The 21,866-nt window shown below is 41.5% G+C and overlaps 1 protein-coding gene across 1 annotated transcript; it reads right to left on the reverse strand.

The window, feature by feature from the left end:
- Positions 1 to 2,898: 2,898 nt before the first annotated feature.
- On the reverse strand, positions 2,899 to 6,939 carry LOC146380330 (uncharacterized; the record flags this gene model as incomplete). Its single annotated transcript, XM_084939329.1, has 1 exon — positions 2,899 to 6,939. A coding segment is annotated over one exon (2,772 nt), but the record flags the coding sequence as incomplete, so codon positions are not given.
- Positions 6,940 to 21,866: the final 14,927 nt, after the last annotated feature.

A 21,866-nucleotide genomic window follows, 5' to 3' on the forward strand; every position in this document is an offset into this window, starting at 1 on the left:
TTGGTCAGACCAGTGTCTTTTTTTTTGAAGTTAAGTTGTTGTCCTGCAACCCAGAGAGTTTATTTGTTAGTAGTGGATAAACTTTATCATTCAACAACAGGTGTATGTTAAGTTTCGCTGCTTTAACCTTGCTGGAAAATCTTCACGTGTTCATGAATGTAATAATTATAATAATAATAATAATAATAATGGATTGGATTTATATAGCGCTTTTCAAGGCACCCAAAGCTGTTTTTTCATTGCGTGTGTGTGTGTTTGTAGGTGGGTTAATTTAACTTTTTTCTCAAACTAGGCAATTCTCTAACACGTGCCTTCCTCATACATTTCTCTGGTTGTGTGTGTGTTTTTATTTTGTTTCCCAAATTTTGATTTCCCACCTTAAATAACAGCATTCCATGTCTTCAGCCAGGAGTCAGAGCCTGCTTGTGAGATTCAGGGACACCTGGTGCCAATAACAATTCAGCCAAAAACTTGCCTGAAAATTTCCAGTGATGGTAACCGATAACTGGAGGAGAAGATGTCCTTTAAGCTTCTTTTCCGGGTGGGGACAAAGCTGGGGTCAAGCTGTAAACTTTTGAGCCAAAGCTTGGCCTGTCTGTCAGGTTGAGAGAAATCCACCTGTATTAACACACTAAAATATTCATTTAGTATTTCTTTTCTGAAAACATCCACTCGCTTCATCTGCCTAGATTTTACTCTCTCTCTCTCTGGGTGCATACTTCAGACAGTCGGGCAGTTGCCTTCTATGGGCATGCAAAGTTCCTGTCACACACACACAGCTGAAATTCGTGCTTGATCACACCCTATATTATGATCAAACCAACAGTAAATCAGATGTAACCGCTTATATTATTGAACTGAACCAAGAGTCACTTAAAAATCTTATAAATCCTGCTTCACACCACAAAACTGAAACAAATCACAGCTGTATTTATCACTCAATCTCACTCTGCCGACTGAAGTGCCGGTCTACATCATGCACGATTTGTCTCTTCTATATCAAAACCCAGCCAAACATCAAACATTCACCCTAGTCATTCAAAACCTTATTTGTAATATTATAATCAGCAAAATTACAGTCATGTATCATTGTTTGCAAATCCTAATTATAAAACGCAAAAACACGCTAAACAGGAAGCAAAAGTCCTCTGTGGGCTTCACAGCAGCCACCTCATTTGCATGTTCACACACCGTCTAAAAATAGCTCGCAGCGCTGCAGCGCGCTGTCGTCACACACAGTCTCACTCACAGTCTCTCACACAGCTCTATTATTTTATATTACAAAGATGTCTTATATTTACAATCACTGTCAGGCCTGGCAGCTTTAGCGCCTACACAATTTTGACAAATTTAAGTTAACGGGTCCAACCGAAGAAAGTCCAACTTTTTTGTAATCAATTAACCATTATCAGCCTCTAACTGTATCTGGCCTCATCTCTAAAGTCCCTAACTCAATTTAACAGTGTCCAAAAAAGCGCAGATACCGTTTAACACGGTAAGGAGCCTCTAACTCCTAGCTTATTCCAGGATGCCCTGTATCCCACAGTTAAGCCAAACTGAACTAACCCTGTTCGCCGACAGGTCAAGGTCGCGCGTCCACGGCCAGGAGGGAGCGTAACCTCCGGGCTATGCGCTTCTTAGCAGCCTCTAACTGCCGTCCTATAATAATTTATAACACTTTGAAACAACAGTCAGCACCCCAAAACAAGAGTCTGACTGAGGCAGGTGCAACCTAGTGGTCAATGGAGCCTCTAACTCACAACATGACCAACTCAGGTCCACCATATAACCAACGGAGACTCTAACTCACTAAATGACCAATTCCCTATCAAACTACTTGGGCCTCTAACCCAATTTCTTAGCAGCCTCTAACTGCATTAATTTCTTAGCAGCCTCTAACTGCATTAGTTTCTTAGCAGCCTCTAACTGCATTAATTTCTTAGCAGCCTCTAACTGCATTAGTTTCTTAGCAGCCTCTAACTGCATTAATTTCTTAGCAGCCTCTAACTGCTTGGCAGCCTCTAACTGCTTTAACTCATGAGATTTTTCATCAAAATCAAAACAGACATCTACCAGTAATTTCAGTGAGTAGACTTTAATTTTATCATGTCCAATTTGGCACACTTTGGAAATAGATTCAACAGGTAGTGCCTTACCTTTGTATAAGCTGGCTTATGCCCACTCACGTCAGACCACTGGCTTGTGCCTGTCCGTTCGACAACCTCGGACCGTCCAAACCTCCAACTTCCACCCCAATACCACAGGACAAGCCCCCAAACTGTTACGGATTCAAATATTGGGGATGGATACAAGAGGAAAAACCACAATAACAACACGGGTCCGGCCGGGTTGAGTCAAACGATGATTTTAATGATCACACGCGTGGGAGATGGACACCGTACGCAGACAGCATCAGATCTCAAAATGGTGGAGCATTGATCAAACTCTTATAGCCTCTAGTGGCCCCCACCTAATCATAAAAGCCTAAACATTCACATTCTTTCTCTCACACGGCGCCTAAGCTACGACCTTGGCTCCCTGTTTATCTGCTCCTGCTGAGATGGGGCAGAAAACCTCTCCAGTATGTTCTGTTCTCTTCTAATCAGACAAATAAGGCGATGACTTTCCGCGAACACTATTTCTTATAACTCAGCAGTATAATGCATCATAAAACAATATCATTCATTCACAATCAATCAGCAGTCTAATGTAATGCAAATCAGTTTAACAAATGCAAGAGTTATCATCTTCTTCTAATTCAGGAGAATAATGCAAACTAAAACTACATAATAATTCACAATCTTTAATTAAGGGTCTAACATGGCATAAAATAATATTATAATCTCACACAACCACCACAAACCAGTGGCTTTACCCCTAAAGTTGCCAGGGGTGTGCAGCGCTGTGGTCCATTGATCACCTCTCCGGTTTGAGCCTGTCCAAAGACATGCTTGTCAATTGGTGATTCTAAAGTGCCTGTTGGTGTGATGGAAGTATTTAAAAAAGTGACGGCAGGGTGTGGAGACGGGAGCTGAGCCGAGGAAGCCTTCATGCATCAAATACCAAGAGAGTCAGGGGAACACCGGGGAGGACAACAACAAAACTAAAACAGGGAGCTAAGAACTTAATCACAAAAACTCGACTTCACTACCGTATGTTTTCAATGTTTTTGTCACTTTTTACACAATCAAAGTCAAAGTAATGTCAGTACTTCCAAGCTTTAAACCCTGCATGGTCGTACTCTCTCCTGCACTCCATATTATCCTTTGTTGATCTGCACACGTCTGTTGCTGCCACGGACGTCGCACGCTCGTACGTCATTGTCATGAGACACTCTCGCGAAGAAAATGACGAGGATTAGTAACGCAGTAATGTGGCCTGCTTACGGGAAAGTAACAGTAATCTAATTACCTTTTTTGCAATAGTAATCCCTTACTTTACTCGTTACTTGAAAAAAGTAATCAGACTATGCGGTGTTGCCCATCTCTGGTCCAAATACAGAAAGTATCATAGAAAGATTTAAGGTATCGTGCCACATTTGACCTCTGACCTCTTGTTCATGGTTAATAAATTAAGAGTCAAAGGGAAAGACAAATTTGAAACTTTGTTACTTACTAGCGTTGTTTGGAATAGATAGGAATATAGGGAATTCTATATTTTTATTTAAAGACAGGACTCACATGTTTTCATTTCTAGTCTTTAAAACCTGTCTCTACCCATCTAGTATTAATTCCTTCTGGGATGAAAGTATGTATATTATGCACACACACAAACACACATGCAGCTATTACCCATTTCTTGTTTTTATACCTAAGATGAATTATTGTTGAATGAAGACATTTTTCAAACACATGTAAAATGTGGCCAATTGTGTTTATTGGGTAAAGGAAAAGGTAGAAGGGGGAAAAGGGGGGATAGAAAGAAGGAAAGAGAGAGAGGAGAGAAAACCCCAACTATCCCCTCTGAGCAAGCACCAGGCGACAGTGGATAGGAAAAACTCCTTTAAAGTGAAAGAAACCTAAAGGAGAAACCTATGGCAGAACCAGGCTCAGGAGGGGGCAGTCAACTGCCGGGACTGGTCGGGGGGTGAGGGTGAAAAAAGAAAAGGGAGGGAGGGGAAGGGGAAGGGGGAAAATGAAGATGGAATAGAGGTGGAGGAAGACGAGGTTACATCAGGTGAGAAGCAGCAGTGTCTCTCCTCCAGAACCAGAAGAAGCGTTTTTTCTTCTTTTTCAGATACTCTTCCACGAGCACTTTTTTCTCAATGATGAGGGTTTTCAGCTCATCCATTGTTTCTGTGTTTTCTTTCTCAAGTTTGCTGCATCTTTTCACCATGTCTTCTAATTGTTCTTGTTTTTCTTTAAGATGGTCTTTCAGTTCTTTAACTGTTGCCTCCTCTATTCGCTTTGCCTTGTGCACATCTGTGTGCATGTCTTCCAGCTGCTGGTTTCTCTTCTGGATATCTTGAAGTCTACACTGCAGGTCTTTACGTGTTTTCTGTTGTTCTTGCTTTTGCGCCTGGATTTCAGTGTTTTTGTGCTTCAAGGTCTTAGAAAGTTCTTCAAGTTCTGTATTTTTTCTCAGCATTTCATTGATGCTACTCTGCATCGCTGAGCATTGATTTTCCAGTTTTGTCTTTTCTTCTTCCAGTACAGTTGTTTTGTACTTCGTTTCATTATACAATTCTTGGAGTACTTGATTTTTCCTCTGGAGAATAAGTTTTTCTTCTTCCTGTTGTATTTTCTGCTGGTCTTTTTCTTGAAGCAGCTCGTTATTTCCGTGCACTTTTTTATCAAGCCTGATTTGGAGCGATCTGTGTTTTTCCTCCATCTCGTCAAGCTTGGAGTCCATTTCCTTCTGTTTCATTTCCATTTGCTTCTTGTTTTGAAGCAACTGTTGATTTTTGTGCAGAGTTTTGTCATGCTTCACCTGCAGAGCTTTGTGTTTTTCCTCCATGGCTTGGAGTTTGCTCTGCAGGTCGCTCTGCTCTACGGGCTGCTGTTTCTTGTCTTGGAGGATCTCCTTATTTCTCTCCAGAGCTTCATCAAGAATTACTTGCAAGCCTTCATTTTGTTTCTCGATGTTCCTCAGCTTGCAATCCATTTCTTCCTGTTGTATTTTCTGTTGGTCTTTCTCGTGAAGCAACTCTTTATTTTTGAGGAGTGTTTCCTCAAGAGTTATTTGGAGCATTTTGCATTTTTCCTCCAAGACTTCAAACTTGCGGTCCGTTTCTTTCTCGAGCATTTCTTGTTGCTCTCTCTCTTGAATGAACTCTTTATTTCTGTGCACTTTTTTATCGAGCCTGATTTGGAGCGATCTGTGTTTTTCCTCCATCTCGTCAAGCTTGGAGTCCATTTCCTTCTGTTTCATTTCCATTTGCTTCTTGTTTTGAAGCAACTGTTGATTTTTGTGCAGAGTTTTGTCATGCTTCACCTGCAGAGCTTTGTGTTTTTCCTCCATGGCTTGGAGTTTGCTCTGCAGGTCACTCTGCTCTACGGGCTGTTGTTTCTTGTCTTGGAGGATCTCCTTATTTCTCTCCAGAGCTTCATCAAGCATAACTTGCAAGCCTTCATTCTGTGTCTTGATGTTCTTCATCTTGCAATCCATTGCTTCCTTTTGTATTTTCTGTTGGTCTTTCTCGTGAAGCAACTCTTTATTTCTTTCCAGAGCTTCATCAAACATAACTTGCAAGCCTTCATTCTGCGTCTTGATGTTCTTCAGCTTGCAATACATTTCTTCCTTTTGTATTTTCTGTTGGTCTTTCTCGTGAAGGATCTCTTTATTTCTCTCCAGAGCTTCATCAAGCATAGCTTGCAAGCCTTCATTTTGTTTCTCGATGTTCCTCAGCTTGCAATCCATTTCTTCCTGATGTATTTTCTGTTGGTCTTTCTCGTGAAGCATCTCTTTATTTTTGAGCAGTGTTTCCTCAAGAGTCATTTGCAGCATTTTCAGTTCTTCCTCCAAGACTTCAAGCTTGGAGTCCGTTTCTTTCTCGAGCATTTCTTGTTGCTCTCTCTCTTGAATGAACTCTTTATTTCTGTGCACTGTTTTCTCGAGCCTGATTTGGAGCAATCTGTATTTTTCCTCCATCTCGTCAACATTGGAGTCCATTTCTTTCTTTTCCATTTCCATTTGCTTCTTGTCTTGAAGCAACTGTTGGTTTTTTTGCAGAGTTTTATCATGTTTCACCTGCAGCGCTTTGTATTTTTCCTCCATGGCTTGGAGCTTGCTCTGCAGGTCTCTCTGCTGTGTGGACTGTTGTTTCTCTTCTTGGTGGATTTCTTTCAGTTTTTCCAGAGCTTCGTCAAGCTTCTCTTGGAGCTCCTGATTCTTCTTGAGCATGTTTTCCTGTTTTATGCTCTCTTTTTTCTCCTTTTGGAGCAGATCTTTATTTTTTTCCAGAGCTCCATCAAGCTTTTCTTGGAGCTCCTGATTCTTCTTGAGCATTTTATCCCCTCTAATGCTCTCTTTTGTCTCCTTTTGGAGCAGATCTTTAATTTTTTCCAGAGCTCCATCAAGCTTTTCTTGGAGCTCCTGATTCTTCTCGTCTTGGAGAGCCCATTGTTTCTCCTCAATAATACCCTGTTTTTCTTGAAGCTGGTAGGATAATTCTTCTAATTCAGCGCTCTTTCTCTCATTTTCTTCCGTCAGGATCTTAATCTTCTCTCTGTTCATGAGATTTTCATTCTCCATTTCTTCCACTCGCTTTTCCTCTAACTCTACCTGTTCATCCCAAGGAAGAGAGCTGATATAAGGGTCTAGGGACTCATACCATGGAATAGAGCTGGGGTCAACTTCTTGTCTTTCTTGCTGTTTCTGAGACATGTTGGAGTCTGTATACCGTGAGTACGGAAAGGATCCAAATGTTTGAAAATTCTTTACTGGTGAACGTTTGAATGCTGCTAACACAAGTGCTGCAAATAACGGACTAACAGTTGTACATCCTCACCCCTACTTAAGAATTCATGAGCCTGTGACATCAGAATTCCATAAGCCAATGAGGTTGTCACATGACATTTTTGAACGAGGTCATGTTTTTGTATGAATTGTTTTTTAAATAACATCAACATTCCGTAAGCCAATGAGGTTCTTACATGACTTTTGAATGAGGATAATTTTTTTACTTGGAAAATTACCAATAAAGTTTCAATCCCTGTTATTTTTGTAAAAAAAAAAAAAAAAGAAGTATTATTGCAATAACATACAAAGTGAATAAAGAAAGTAAGTAAAAGTACAGTTTTATTTATACAGCACCTTTCAAGACAAATTCATTTTGTTTGCGTTGTATTGGTAACTCGTTGAAGTGTTACTGGGTATCATAACCAGACAGTTTGCACATACAGTGAGTGAAAGCATTGGGTGGACTGAATCAGGGTAAATTAAATTGATAGAACTGAGTGGAGTTCTATCAATTGTATTGATCAGAGAGTTAGAACAACAACTAAAAGAAACTTTGATTAATCTGAAAGGAACTAATATAGGTTAACTGGTAGCTGATACAAATCAGGATTTAAAACCATTTTTGGCTTTTTTTTTCTGTTTGACCCCTTGTTTTATTCAATATTGCAATTTATATGATAGTATTATGGGTTTGTTAAACTGTTCCATGTGAAAATGTTGGGAAATGAAATATCACAGCTGGAACTCAATAAAAGTGTAAATTCAGAAGAAGTTTTGGCCTTTTCCTCATTAATGCACATCATAGATAACTATGTAATGTGTCTGTTGCACACGTTGTATGTCAGGAATAACTACAAATGTGTTGTATTACAAACAGCTGTATCAGGTCTTTGCATCCACAATAAGCGAGGATAACAAAACTGGAGACCAAAAAAAAAAATCTGGTTCTTGTTTTTAAGACAGTCACCTTTAGTTTCACGCTGAGTGATGCTGGGTTGTTGCAGACAAACCTGATTATGTTTCCCACTGGGTTTTGTACTTCAGAGGCAACACAGAGTAAAGAGAAGCATTGTTATTTCAGTTTAACTTTAGTCTCAGTTTAGTTTCATTCCCTTGTAAATTTGATACGAGCCAAACTGAGGAAACAAACTCAGTGTGTGGCCAGAAAATGCCATGGTGGCTTACAAACACATGTCACAACAAAATATGAAGGATAAGACAACACACGTATTACGGAAAGAGACGCCACGACCTGCCACGGTGCCATGGACGCCCAGGTTTGCAAATACAATAACTTGAAAACGAAGCAATGTTGTATTTTCAAATTGATACCATAGATACATCTAGCACAAGACTCGAAAAAGTTAGAATCTTCGTGACCTTGACCTCAAGGTCTGATGCCAAGTCTTGTCACTGGAGATTGAGGTGATGCAGGATTTTGAAATTTATTCTATATGTGCAGCTACTAAGAGGCTGAAGGATAACACTGATATTTTTATATTTTCATGGAGCTGCTCTCAAAGCTTTGTCACCTCAGTTCCTATAATTTAGTCCTGGTCCTGCATCACAGTGTGTGGTGTGGAATAACACTGTGATAGTGTCAGAAATTTAGCTTGATCATCTGAGCGTAGCTGCTGCTGCTACTAGCCAGCAAACCGAAATGCAGCATGTAGTGATGCACTGACGCAGGCATTTGTTTTGGTGTTGGACACACTGCACTCATAAAACCTGGTGTCCGTCGCATATGTGTTTGCGCTGCAGGTAATTAAGTCCTGGGTGTTTTATCATTGAGCCAAATTATCATACTGTTACACTCCTGTATCTTCTCCTGAGTGCTGGAGGGGAAAGCAAAACCTGACCATTACCAATTTATCATATAGGCAGGAGACCTTTGGTCAAAGACAATTATTAATCCATCTGAACTCATTAATATTTGGAGGTACAGCTGTGTTCTGGGATATCCTACACTTCCATGTGCAAACATGGATAGCCTGAGGTTAAGAAAGGAGCAAGACGGTGGTCCCATGATAGTGCAGTTTTTGTTATGGCCTGCAGGGGGAGCCAATTTCCAAACAATTTCTTACTGAGTTTCATTTAATACAACACTATGTTTCGGTCACTAATTGTGGTCTTTTTTTAGTTATTTAGGTAAAGCGGGCCATGCCTTACAGCATCGTTACCCTGCCTCTAACTTAGGAGTGTGCAGTCAAAATGTGGAAAGTGTTCAGTGTTATAAATATCTCCCTTTTGATTCAAAGCTGAATTTCAAAGCAAACACTGAAGCTGTGTGCAGAAAGGGGCCCCAGCGGCTCTTGTGTTTAAGAAGGCTTTCTTGTCTCCACGTTGATAAAACCATGATGGTTTTATTTCATCGTGCTTTTATTGAATCTGTTTTGTCCTTTTTTTTTGGTGTTGTGGTTTGGATAGTTATCTGAAAATAGTTCAGAAACTCTCTCAGATTGTTAAGTGGTCTAACAGGCTGATTGGAGAACCACAGCTGAATTTTCCTGTACACCAGACAGTTACAGCGGTCAGCTGGTTTAATTTTTCTTGATGATCCTTTACACAGTGAGAATCGTTTTCTTCCTCCCGGACAAAGGTTTCTGGTCCCAAACTATAAAACGACAAGGTTTAAAAAGTCACATTTGTGGATTATATGATGGCCAAAATTAGTGTTAATTTTTGTTGTCAGTATTTTTTGCTGTACTTTTTTGTTTTCTGTTGTTTCTTCAATTCACGAGAACAAATATACCTACAGTTACAAATAAAATACCTGAACCTTAAAATGTTCAAATCAAGGATTCCCAGAACTGTAGTTCCTAACCCAGCGTCCACATAGAAGTTATTGGCAAATTGAAAAAGAAGGTTGGTTGCAAAGTGGTTTGCCGAAGAAACGGCTTAAAAAACACAGCTGATATGAACTTTGTTTGTTGGATACATTGAAACTTATTTGTAATAATCATAAATGAATCATCTTTAAATTATACAAGACACACCAAAAAACATTTTAAGCCATCGCATCACCTTCTGTGGTGAATTTATCTGTTTGAGAAACAAACGGTTCTCAACACCAGTGGATTTATATTTCACATGTTCCAGATGTGAAAGGTGGTGGTTTTAAACTTTGGAAAACTAATGCTGTCCATTAACAGAATAGAAAAGTTAACTACTTTCCCTTACTTTTGTTGGCTGAATCTCAATGTCGAGATGAGATACAGAGGCAAACACGTTTTTTAGTTGGCGCTGTGATGTTGGATATGCTGATTTCTGTGTTTTGAGCCAGTAGTGAGGCGATGCTTCTTAACAGCTGTATTTTTGCTATGGTGGCTTCATCAGGGAAGCTGAAATTGAAAAGAAAAACTTCCTGCTCAGCTGAATCATAGTGTGACATTGTGAATGAAATACCCAGTAATGAATTCTTGCACTGTGAGAGTCCCGCTTTAAAGCAAAGATGATTTCTGATGTCTGTCAGGCCACCAATCTGATCACCAAGAAGGAGCTGCTGACCATGGACCCGGACACAGATGATGGACAGCTGGTTTATGAAATCACCACAGAACCAAAGCACGGCTTCCTGGAGAGCAAGCTGAAACCTGGGAACCCCATTACCACATTCACACAAGGTACAGAAGCTTTATATTTACAGCAGTAACATTTTAACTTATTAGATAACCCATCCCTCTTGACTTCTCCTCCTCAGACAGCTTCAGTCCTTGTCCACAAAAAGAGTCATTTCATCAAATTTATCCAGAGAGTCTGTATTTATAGTGTTGATCCTTCTTCTTTGAAACGTTTGCAACTCTCTGTGGCATGCTGGACCAATCAGGGCCAAATCCTGATTGGCCCAAAATATTATTTTGGTTAAATATTGACTATTTAAGAGGCTGAAAATACTTATTATTTATTTTATTTTTCTTTGTGAGGCTGAAAATACTTTTAAGTTTACTTAACATGTTGTCTACAGTTTCTGCAGTTCAGCTGTTTTCAGTTAAGAATGGACAAACCTCACTGTGTTTATGTTGAAGCATTTTTGCACTACATTTTTTGTACTATTTTGATACCTACAGCTCCTAAATGGTCTGAGGCACAGTTTAATGTTGGCACTGAGAAATAGATTAAAACAGACACATAAAAAAGTGACACATAAAACAAACATTGTTCATTTCTAATTTAGTTTTATTCATTTCATCATTAACTTGCACTCACACTACTACACTGCCATTTTAGGTTCAGGCCATTAGGTGGCACAGTGCACTTGTGGCAGGATAGTGCTAACATGTAAGCAAGATAGAAGACTGGCATCCTTGCTGGTATCCAGTTAGGGAAGCAACACATTAATAGGAGAATTCTGAGTAAAACCAAAGTTACTTTCCCTAGTAACTAGTTACTTTGAAAGTAATGAGTAACTTGAAATAACTGAGTTACTTTTGATAGAAGTAACTAGCAATGTAACTAAGTTACTAATTTAAAGCAACTTACCCAACACTGGTTACGGCTGATAGTCTCTTCTTTTTAAAGCACATGTTTTGAATGATCAAAGTAGGGAAAGCACGTGTGTAATTATTAGTGGTCATTGTGGGTGGGACTTAATATAAGTGAGCCATGATAACATCTGTGCTTTTTCCTTTAAGGCCTTTTAGAGTAAAGAACTATCAATGTCTCCCCCGGACAAGAGTGACGCCCCTGGGATATTCAAACCAGTTTGGTGCGTGGTAGAGATTTAGTCATTGTTGATGGCCAACTTAGCCTGCGGTTTGCTCAGAGCTGAATTTTGAGATGTAATACTGCGGCCAAGATTTTTTTGGCAGTACCACACAGGGTGGTGTTTTGGTTGGACTGTTTTTATCTGCTTTTGCTGACTTTGACTGATGTTAGAAGAGAACAGTGTTGGTCCCGAGTTTTGATTTGTTCACAACCAAATAGTTGTTTCTTTTCCAGCACATCCCAGATTTGCCACAGTTTGGCACAAACTGGAACAAGCCACGTTACAAGAAGGGTGTTCACTCAAAAATAGTTCTATTAAACACTACAAAGGACTGAGCAGTTCTTCTGGGCCACTTTTTATAGCCTTGAAGGCCCAGGCAAACTGCTTCAGCTGACAACCCTCCCATCTCAGCTAATCATCAGCAAGATTAAGCAAGGACCTCCCTGGAAACAGGAGGCATCTGACCAGTTTGCCTCCTGGGCACCTCCCAGGGGATTTGGTTTTGCTGAGGAGGCCCGGACAGACTCAGGACATGCTGTAGAGATTACATCTCTCAGCTGGCTTGTAAGCGCCTTGGTGTACCCCTGGAAGAGCCGGAAGAGGTGGCTGGGGAGAGGGAGTTGTGCTCTCTGTTTAGACTGCGAGGGGAGAGATGGGTGGATATTTTATTGAATTTGCCGTAGTGTTAGAATGATAATTTAATGGTTTCATGGGTTATGTATTGCATCCTTATGTAGTTTCAATTATTCTGTATTTGTAATATTTTTGTAATATTTTAAAATTACACAATTTTTCAAAAATATGATTTCGTTTAAGATAGTGTCACCTCCTCCTAAATACTTGGATTGTGTTGATATTTTTGATTGTACTTATATTATATCATCATTTTTAATACAGTTTATGCCTTATTAATAAATCAATGTTCAGTCATTTTATAATAACTACACTCACTTAATTTACTTTTGAAGAGCCCTCTTCTTTGACCCCATCCACTCAAGTGGCAGTGCTGCTTCCTGTGCCCTAAATCAGATAGTCATAAATAAATGGTTGTAAGCTGACTTACTTCCACTTCAGGTAGTGTTTGCTGTTGGTTTTAAGGTTTCTGGGGTGACACTGAAGGAGTAAAAAGAGCACTTGAGTTTTTTTCACTCAGTCAAGAGAGGTGTGTGGGCGACGGCAGCGGTCAGCAGAGAAATCAAAAGGAGTAAATATTGCAGATAATAACAGGATGGAAGCATAAAGGCTCCGGGAACAGCAGCCGTAAACGTGGGGTCAGATGTCACGGTGGGGACGAAGGGGGAGGCGGGCAGGGCTCATTGTGAGTGGCCTGGATGAGTGAATGACGAGGTGAATGGGGATTAACCCCACCCCAGTGCCCATCAATACCCCCTCCTCCACCACAAGGCCTCGGAGAAGGTTCCCATGTGACAACCGCCTTTATCCGGGCCTCTCAGCAGTGCTCGGATCACCTCTTCAGCTCTTCACAAACATATATTCACACATGCATGCAGCAAGTTGTAGCGGGGGGATAGAGAGAGTTCAATTGCAATTAATTAGAGGGGTATTCAGTAAAAAAAAAAAAAAAAATGTGCATGCAATAAGGCTGGAACAAGAAACTGGCAAATACACATACATAGTTGAGGGGTGCATCAGGGCATGTAAAGTGGGGGTGTTTTCTTCACTCAATTTAAATCTGCCCCCACTTCAGCTTCATGAAGGAGTTTGAAGTCATTCATAAAAACATGCACACTAAAGCTGGTGCACACACTCGTAGGGTTGGCTTTGATGTTGCCCTTAAACCACAAAGTGTTATCTAATTGTAACATGGACTCTAAAGTACAGGCGCTGATTTTTTTTAAAAAATATAATTTTCTGTAATTATATAGATTAGATTTCTTTTCACATGTTAAGATAGATCTCCTTTAAAAAAAAAATTTTTCTTTAGTAAGCCTATGAAAGCTTCTCACAGTAACAGGACTTCTCAGAAGTTAAGGAAACTTTCTGTTTTTTAAAATTCTGTAAATCCCCTTAACTGTCGCAGTGTATTTAAATGGCCACTAGAGGGCAATATAGTTGTGTTGCTACAGATCATATTTGGGGAGTTTATGTTGAATTACTTCTCAAACCTTCTGACTTTTTCACACGGAGTTTTATGAATTAAAAAAAATACAGTTGGGAAATATTTAAAGAAGCAGAAAACAATGGTTTTATTCTTTAAAGAAATGTAATAGTAGCAAAGAATCTGTTTTTCCAACTTTCTAAACACGCAAATAACAGAGGAAGAAGAATCCAATTTTCACAGTTAGTCTGTTTTGATGCAGATATTTAGTTGTGTTTAGAAAATATTATCTGAATACTTTTTACTGCTTTGTCACCCAGAGTGCTTTTAAACATGTCTCAAAGCTTATCAGCACAGCGTGACGAGGAAACTGCATGTGTATGTGTGTGTGTGAGTGTTTGTGTGTGTGTGTGCATGTGAGTGGGTGCCCACGTGTGCAGGAAAGTACTCCACAGCTGTGCGAGGTCCTGATCTGAAGCAGGCTATTTCTTGCTGTGAAAATATTATTGCAAGTGTTTATTATTGCTTCAGTGTGAAACAGTGGGAGTGTTGTGTGTGCTGCACGGGTTGGTGGAGTACGGAGAGTGTGTGTGTGTGTGTGTGTGTGTGTGTGGAGGAGTAGTGGTAGGAAAGGACTGAGGGGGTAAGGGGTTGGGAGGATATTTTCCCCCCTTCTCCTCCTCCTGTGTTTCCCACCGGCCAGCCCCCGGCCCGTGGCCCATTGCACCCTGGGTAATGGGGAGGCCTATTGGAGTTGATTAGTTCCGGCTGGATCCCAGATAGAGTTCTGACAGGCAGGAGAAACGAGCTCCCAGCGTGACCCTCTTCTCTTCCCCCCCCCACCACACACCCCTGTCTTCGGCACAATGGGCAAAGCAGGGGAAGGACTTTTTAAACAACTGCAGCTTCACTCTCCTCCACTGCTCCCCTCCCCGGTCCAAAAACTGGGCTATTATTACCACAAAAACCACATTATACTGCTGCACAAATACAACCTTTACCACTTCTGCTAGTGACTGAGCGTGTGTGCATCCACCCCCCACCCCACCCCTTGATATCCGTCAGATCCTTTGCAGATTTTATGAATGCCATAGATGGACATGAATGTTATAGATGCAGCACGCTCAGTGTGTTGCCTGAGGAATTGGCCGCATACATCAGGATCAGCCTCGGCGCATTATTCTCCTTGACAAACCATCACGTCCACCATGCTGGACACCTGTGGCATACACTGACGTCTACTAGAAGCATTCCTCAGCAGAGCAGCGGCATGCATACCCTATCCCCTCTGCAGCTTCATCCTCTTTAATTCCCAATCTTTTCCCCCCCACCATCACCAGATCCTCTCTTTCTTCTTCTCTCCTTTTCTCTCTCTTTCCCTCTTTCTCCACACATAATTGATTAAGGTCCCGTTTTCATAAATCAATTTGGGACGCACATCAGTCAGCCCTGAATAGAAGAAGAACACCCCCTCCTCCTCCTCTGTGGAGCGGTATTAATCTACCTCAGCATGCCCTGCCACTCTCACTTACATACGCCCACACTCAACACAGATCTGGAGAGTTTGTTTTCTTTACTCCAGGTTTTGGCCATTGCAGGTCGCCAAACATGAAATATTCAAATGTTTTCAGCAGTTTTGCAGACATTAAAACCTGGAGTAGGTAATCTGACACATGCACAGTTCCCAGCTAGTCTGAACAAAGGGCTCTCTTATGGAGGAAAATAGCAGAGACATGTTGGTGTTTTGTTGGTTTATGGGTTACAAAGGACAGAAAAAAATCAGAGGCAAGCAAAATAAAGAGTAGATTTTTTTTTCAAATGTGAGTGAAAGCAGTCCAATTTCTTCCATATGTCTTTGCTGTACATCCCTAAACAAATAAATATGTTGTTTGTTCGCTTTAGCAGCCTGTCTCTAAGACAAATGTGTCTCGCTGCTGTTTATAATTACTGCGCTTTAATTGTCATTATTATCAAGTGACTTCATCTCCTTTTCTTTTCTCTCTGCGTCTTTCCCCCCCATTCAGAGCAGTTGTTTTGGATGTTTTGATATGAATGTAACCATGACACCACCCTTTCTTATTAGAAAAGCCATGCCAAGTTGCAGTGGATTCTGGGAACATTAGCTTGCCACAGCTGCAAGTGATATGCCTGACTTTCCCGTCTCCCCTAAGTCTGGATTTTCTTACACTCTGCCCTTTTTCTCTCGTTTTCTTTCATCCCGCTTTTTTTTTTTTTTTTTTTATATCTCCTTTGTGCTCCTGGTGTCCCAGCCTCCATTTCTTTCTTGTTCTTTATACCTTTCCTCCATATTTCCACTCCTCCATCCTTTTCTCCGTGCTCCAGGGTGCTGGCTTTAGTGGTAATGAAAGCTGCTTTGCCTTTAAAAATAGTTTGTCTTAATGAGAAGGGGGGATGTACGCAGAATAGAGGGGGCGGAGGGTCACAGCTGAAGCCAATTGCATCCCTTTCCTGTCTGAGGCGCTGTAGGCCGGGGTCAAGCCTGGGGTCACGCTGGCCCGGTGCTCCGGCTGGGTCCTGGTGCCGGTTCTGAATTGCCGCCAGCATGTGTGTGTGTGTGCAAGACAGCGTGTGTGTTTTTGTGTGAGTTAAGAGAAGAGGGCAGAAGGCACATCTGTTTCTGATCCCCACAGAAAGCTTTGCTCTCCGGACCTGGAGGTGCTGGCGTGCCTGTGGAGCACGGAGCGGGAGCAGGGGGGCAAGTGAGCGGTCACACAGTATGTGTCGGGTACAACGTGGTGCAATGTGGCCTGTTTTACCACCAACTCTTCCTTCACTTTCTTACCCTGCGGCCTCTTTTTATATTTTCAGAATGCCTGCGAGACCTGAAATATCCCTACATGTTACAGAGCTTATATCGATTTAAATATATATGCACAGCTGAACCACTTTAAGACTTAAATTCTACGTCCAAAGTCTTAAAAACTCGCATGAAACTTGCATGAAGGAGGAAAACTTAAAATACTCTCATGTCTTTTAAAGCTAGAAAACAGCTGACTTAGCTCAGCATAAAATGTACACCCTCTCCTGTATCTGTAAATTCGTGTTCGTGTTATTTGTACTAAAGCTAAGGTGTTACTAACCGATATGTTGTGCTTTTATGCGGTTATTTGTGGTATTTTTTTCATAACTGTGAGCAAGAAGTTGCTAAATATTCCACTGCTCATCTGGCATCCTCGAGGTAAGGTGTTGCATGTTGGTATGGATCAAACAAATTAAATAAAACATGTTAAAAAGTGTGAAGCAGGGCTGGCAGGCAGGTTTTCTTACTTGTAGGCAGAGATGGGTAATGCTTGGTTTTCACTCTTTTGCCGTAGCTTTCTTTATTTCTTTTTTAACCCCTGGCTGTTTGGGTTAAATATAATCATCCAAAAACCAAGATGATTTTTAAAGCTGCACTATTCTGGAAGATGCATATATTCTAAAACAACACCCCCATAAAGGCAAGTTTTCTTATTTAAAATAAAGTTTGATGTGTGTTTGGCTGAACAGCACAAGGGTGTAATCCTCCCATTGCTGCTTGTCATGGGAATTGAGGACAGTAGCTCTTCTACACTCACTGGACACTTTATTAGGTACATCTTGCTAGTACCAGGTTGGACCCCTTTTTGTCCTCAGAACTGCTTTAATTCACCAGCATAGATTCACCAAGGCGCTGGAATAATTTTGGTCCATACTGACATGATAGCATCGCACAGTTGCTGCAGATTTGTCAGCGGCACATCCATGAGGTGACTTTCCTGTTCCACGACATCCCAAAGGTGCTCTACAAGATTGATTTCTGGTGACTGTGGAGTCATTTAATTACAGTGAACTCATTTTCATGTTCAAGAGACCAGTTTGAGATGATTTAAAGATTAGTGAAACAGTGCGTCATCCTGCCGGAAGCAGCACTGTGGTCATAAAGGCAGTGCTCAGTTGATACTAAGAGACCCATTGTCTTCTGCTACCATAGCCCGTCTGCTTCATGCTTCAACATTTGTGCGCTCGAAGATGGTCTTCTGCATTCTCAGTTGTAACAGGTTGTTATTTGAGTTACTTTTGCCTTCCTATATGCTTGAGGCCGTCTGGCCAGTCTCCTCTGACCTCTGACATCAACAAGACATTGTCTTCCAGACAACTGCTGCTCACTGAATATTTTCTCTTTTGGGACCGTTCTCTTGAGGTGGCTGTGTGGGAAAATCCCAGTAGATCATCAGATTCAGAGTATTCAGACCAGCCTGTCTGGCAACGACAACGATGGACATTCAAAATCACTTGAATGACTTTTCTTCCCCATTCTGGTGCTTCAGCAGGTCATCTTCACCATGTATCTATGCCTAAGTGGATTGAGTTGCTATCATTTGATTGGTTGATTAGAGATTTGCGTTAAGGAACAGTTGAAAGTGTGTACCAAATAAAATGGTAAGTCCGTGTAATTAGTCGCCTTTTGTTAAACCTTCAGGTACTCTGCATTTCTTCTTCTGTTAATCCCGGGCCCTTCCACCTCCTTTCTTCCTCATCCCCACTCTGTCCGCGTCTGCGTGGAAAAGGTAAGGTTGAGATGAAACACCACATCAGCCTTTGAAGAGATCCCATAAAACAGGCGTGTATTAACGAGCATGACTAACAAGCTGCAGGAATAGCTGCACTGGATCACACTAAACACACACACTGCACACATTTCTCCATCGTGGTACCGTTTCCCTTCCTTTCAAGTCTTCCTTTTTTGTTTCTCAGTCACACCTTTTTCCTTTTTTCCACACCCATTTCATGCTTGAAATAAACCAGACCTGTTTTTAAATCATGTGAATTTTTTTTCTTTCAAAGTTGTGTCAGAGGATAATTCAACCTGGGTCTTATTTTTGCAGTCGTGGCCATAGTTTGTCTCAGTTGCGAAAAGATTTTAGGTGACTCACCGAAGTAATTACTGAGATTTGGGAGCACTGAGTCAACAATGGAGTCTTGCGAGAAAGATGATTGGTCAGATGATTACGCCGGGTATAAACAAGCGAAATGATCTAAACTGCTTTATTTGAAACCGAAAGTGAGCTCACAAAAAAATTGGACAGTGATCAGGATTGAACAGTAAGTATGAGAGGTGAAAGCTGAAACAGCAGACAGTTTACTAAGTCTTAATGTGAGACTCTTTAACTACTTTTAAAAGAAGTAGAAGATGACACTCTTCTCCAGAGGCCTAAACTCAACTCCTTTCAGGACTTCTACCCCTACTAGGTTTGGTATGGCCAGTAGTTTATGGTGGCTGATGTTAGATACTATTATGCTACTGACTCAGTTAATCATCCCCCCCTTTCAGATAGTAGGCGACTACTATGTCTTTATGGCTCCTTTCTTCTTTGCTACTGTTGCAACATGTTTTTGCTTTTACTCTTATCCCATAATTGTCACTTGAGGCCACACTGGCTTCTGTTCAGCTGAAGTTATGTAGTCTAGATTAAAGTCCTTCTCAGGGCTCCGACTTAAAGCAATATTTAGACATTTTGGACATAGAGTTAGCTGGTAGTGTGGTATATCACTTTAATGCTAGTACAGTAGTCAGAAGTCTTTAATTGTTAGATTAGAAAAGTGTAACGGGGAAACAGCCCGGCTCTGTTCAAAGGTCATAAAACCCGAGCGCCTCCACGGCTCACTAACGGAGCATTTCTAATTAGTTTGATACGTACAAAAACAATGAAAAGTGATGTGTTGTGGTGTAGCGGGGTTATGTGCTAAACCATTTTCTTAGTCAGTGGGGTTAAAATTTTATTATTTTTATTACAGCCCTTGCTAACTTGCCTCCCCCTGTTCCAGTTTCTCCAGTTTCTTACTCTTACTTCCTAACATGGGAGTGGTGTGGCACTTCATTGTGGGATCATTGTCCTGTTGCATGATTCAGTTTGGGCCAAACAAACAGATGGCCTCATATTTGACTGTAGAATAATTTGGTGTACAAAGGAGTTTATGGTCGACTCGGTGACTGCAAGGTGCTTCGATTCTCTGGCTGTAAAACAAGACCATACTATGACCCTTCCACCACTGTGACTGACAGCTGGTATGAGGTGTTTGTGCTGATGTGCTGTTTGGTTTTCATCAGATTTGGTGCTGTGCATTATGACCAAACATCTCCACTTTGGCCTCATCTGTCCAGAGGACATTGCCCCAGAAGTCTTTTTAAATTTTAAGCTGTGCTGCCATGTTTCAGGCTTTCTCTTGGCAATCCTTCCAAACAAGCCATACGTATTCACTGTTTTTCTAATTGTACTGTCATGACCTTTAACATTTAACATGCTAACTGAGGCCTGAGATTCAGCTCTTTGGTCTTTTTCAGTTTTTCAGGGTTTTTTTTTAGTTATTCAGAAATCATAAACATTTACTACAGGGAACAGGAAATTCTTATGTTTTTTCCTATCCATTTTCCACACAAGCAGACGCTACCTACCAGGCCTTCTCCTTTCTTTCCCTTCTCTCTGTTTTTCTTGGTCCTTCTCCATTTTCTTTACTCATAGACACACTGCATTTGAATATGAACACACAACTACACAGCTCACTATGACATCCACTACTCCCCAGTCACCGTGTGCAGTTCCAGACTCTTGGCTCTGCACACCTGAGCCAATAAAGTATATCGTTTTTGCCAGGAAAACATATTACACTCGGTCTTTGCGCTCGCCCTCTCGCCTGCCCCCTTTCCTCCCCCTTCCTGAGCCTCCACCATTTGAGTCCCAGAGGCCCTAAAAACTGCCCCACACTTAACTTCTTCCAAACCCCTCAATGTTCACCATCACCCGCTCCTCAACCTTTCTCCTGTTCCCCAAATCTTCTCAGACTTCGCCCCCGAGGGCCTTAAGCCACCGAGCATTTCACTCCTCCTTCTCCCCCCTTCTCTCTCCCCCTTCTGGCTACTCGAGAGAGTTTCTTTACAGCCCTGTCATCCCAGCCAGAGCAGTAAAAAACACATCTGGAATCACACTCTACGTTCCTATGCTCTCACCCCATGTTTTAGAAGTCTCCCCTTCTCTCCCCCTACCTCACCCTCCTCCCTTCCCTCTCTCCTCACACACACACACACACGCCACAGGAAAAACACTCCCATAACGAGCTACAAACACTGAAATAACACTGTTACCCTAAGTGAGATGTTTCTAATGAGTGCTGGAGAGGTGCGTGACAGAGAGGCACACACTTTTTTGGGGGGGCACACACCATGAAACAAGACGCAGGCGTGTTGGATTGGACTGTCTTCATCTGCCCACACAAGCTGAGGCCATTTTGGATCTTGGTCAAGCTTCAGTTTCCCTCCCTGCCTGTGCCTGTATTCTTTCATGAGAGGAGTTTGTTGTGTGACCCTGTGTTCTCTCTTCTCAGTCTTTGTGTGAGAAAGTGTCTCCTGGTCTGAAGCGTGACTATATATACATTTAATAAGGGCCTGTGTGGTGTGGTAATAGGCGGTTGGGCTCCGCTATGGTACGGGGAGGAAATGTCAGCAACAGATAGAGAGCTAAGAGAGCGGAGAGAAAACAAATTGATTCCCTGAAATTGCAACCTCACCTGCTTTTATTGAACCTTGGGTGAGGAAACTTGTATGTATCATGCGTGTGTGTGCGTGCGTGTGTGTAACTAAACTGCCCTGCTTTGTCTGAGAAAGTCCAAGCTATTGTTCTTCTCACTTGCTCTCAGTTTTCCTGAACTGGTTCCAGTGATGGATAATAAAGGCTCGAGAAATCCTTTGGCTGTTTCACTCAGTGTCTTTTTTTCCACTCCGCAACTTAATCAGGATAAGAGAACGGAGGGGGAGAAAAGGGAATGATCGAGGAGGACAGAAAAGGGGGAAAAAAATACAACTCCTCCTCTTTTTACATTTACTGAAGTCAAGTTTAAGAAATGAGGAGGAATAACTCCGACGTGAGATTGGGTTTCACTGGAAGCCCAGAACCTTTTAACGAAGACCATGTGCCACTTTACTTCTGGGCTGGTTTATGTGTATGGATATATGTTCGTGTGTGATTCAGAAGGAGACAGAGGGTCAGGTTTCTGTGTTGAGGGGAGGTGCTCGGTGCTGTGAGGGAGAAGGAGCAGTGCTGCGGTAGGTAAATAGGGCCCTGACCCAGGCCTGCCAGTGGAACGCTCTCTTCTCCTTCTGCCAGAATCTTTTTTGTTTTGTTTTTGTATTTTCTTTTTTTTTCTTCTTCTTCTGCCAGACTTGGG

The sequence above is a fragment of the Perissodus microlepis genome, chromosome 9, assembly GCF_051167445.1.
Source record: "Perissodus microlepis isolate ML-2025 ecotype Zambia chromosome 9, ASM5116744v1, whole genome shotgun sequence".
NCBI classification, from domain to species: Eukaryota; Metazoa; Chordata; class Actinopteri; order Cichliformes; family Cichlidae; genus Perissodus; species Perissodus microlepis.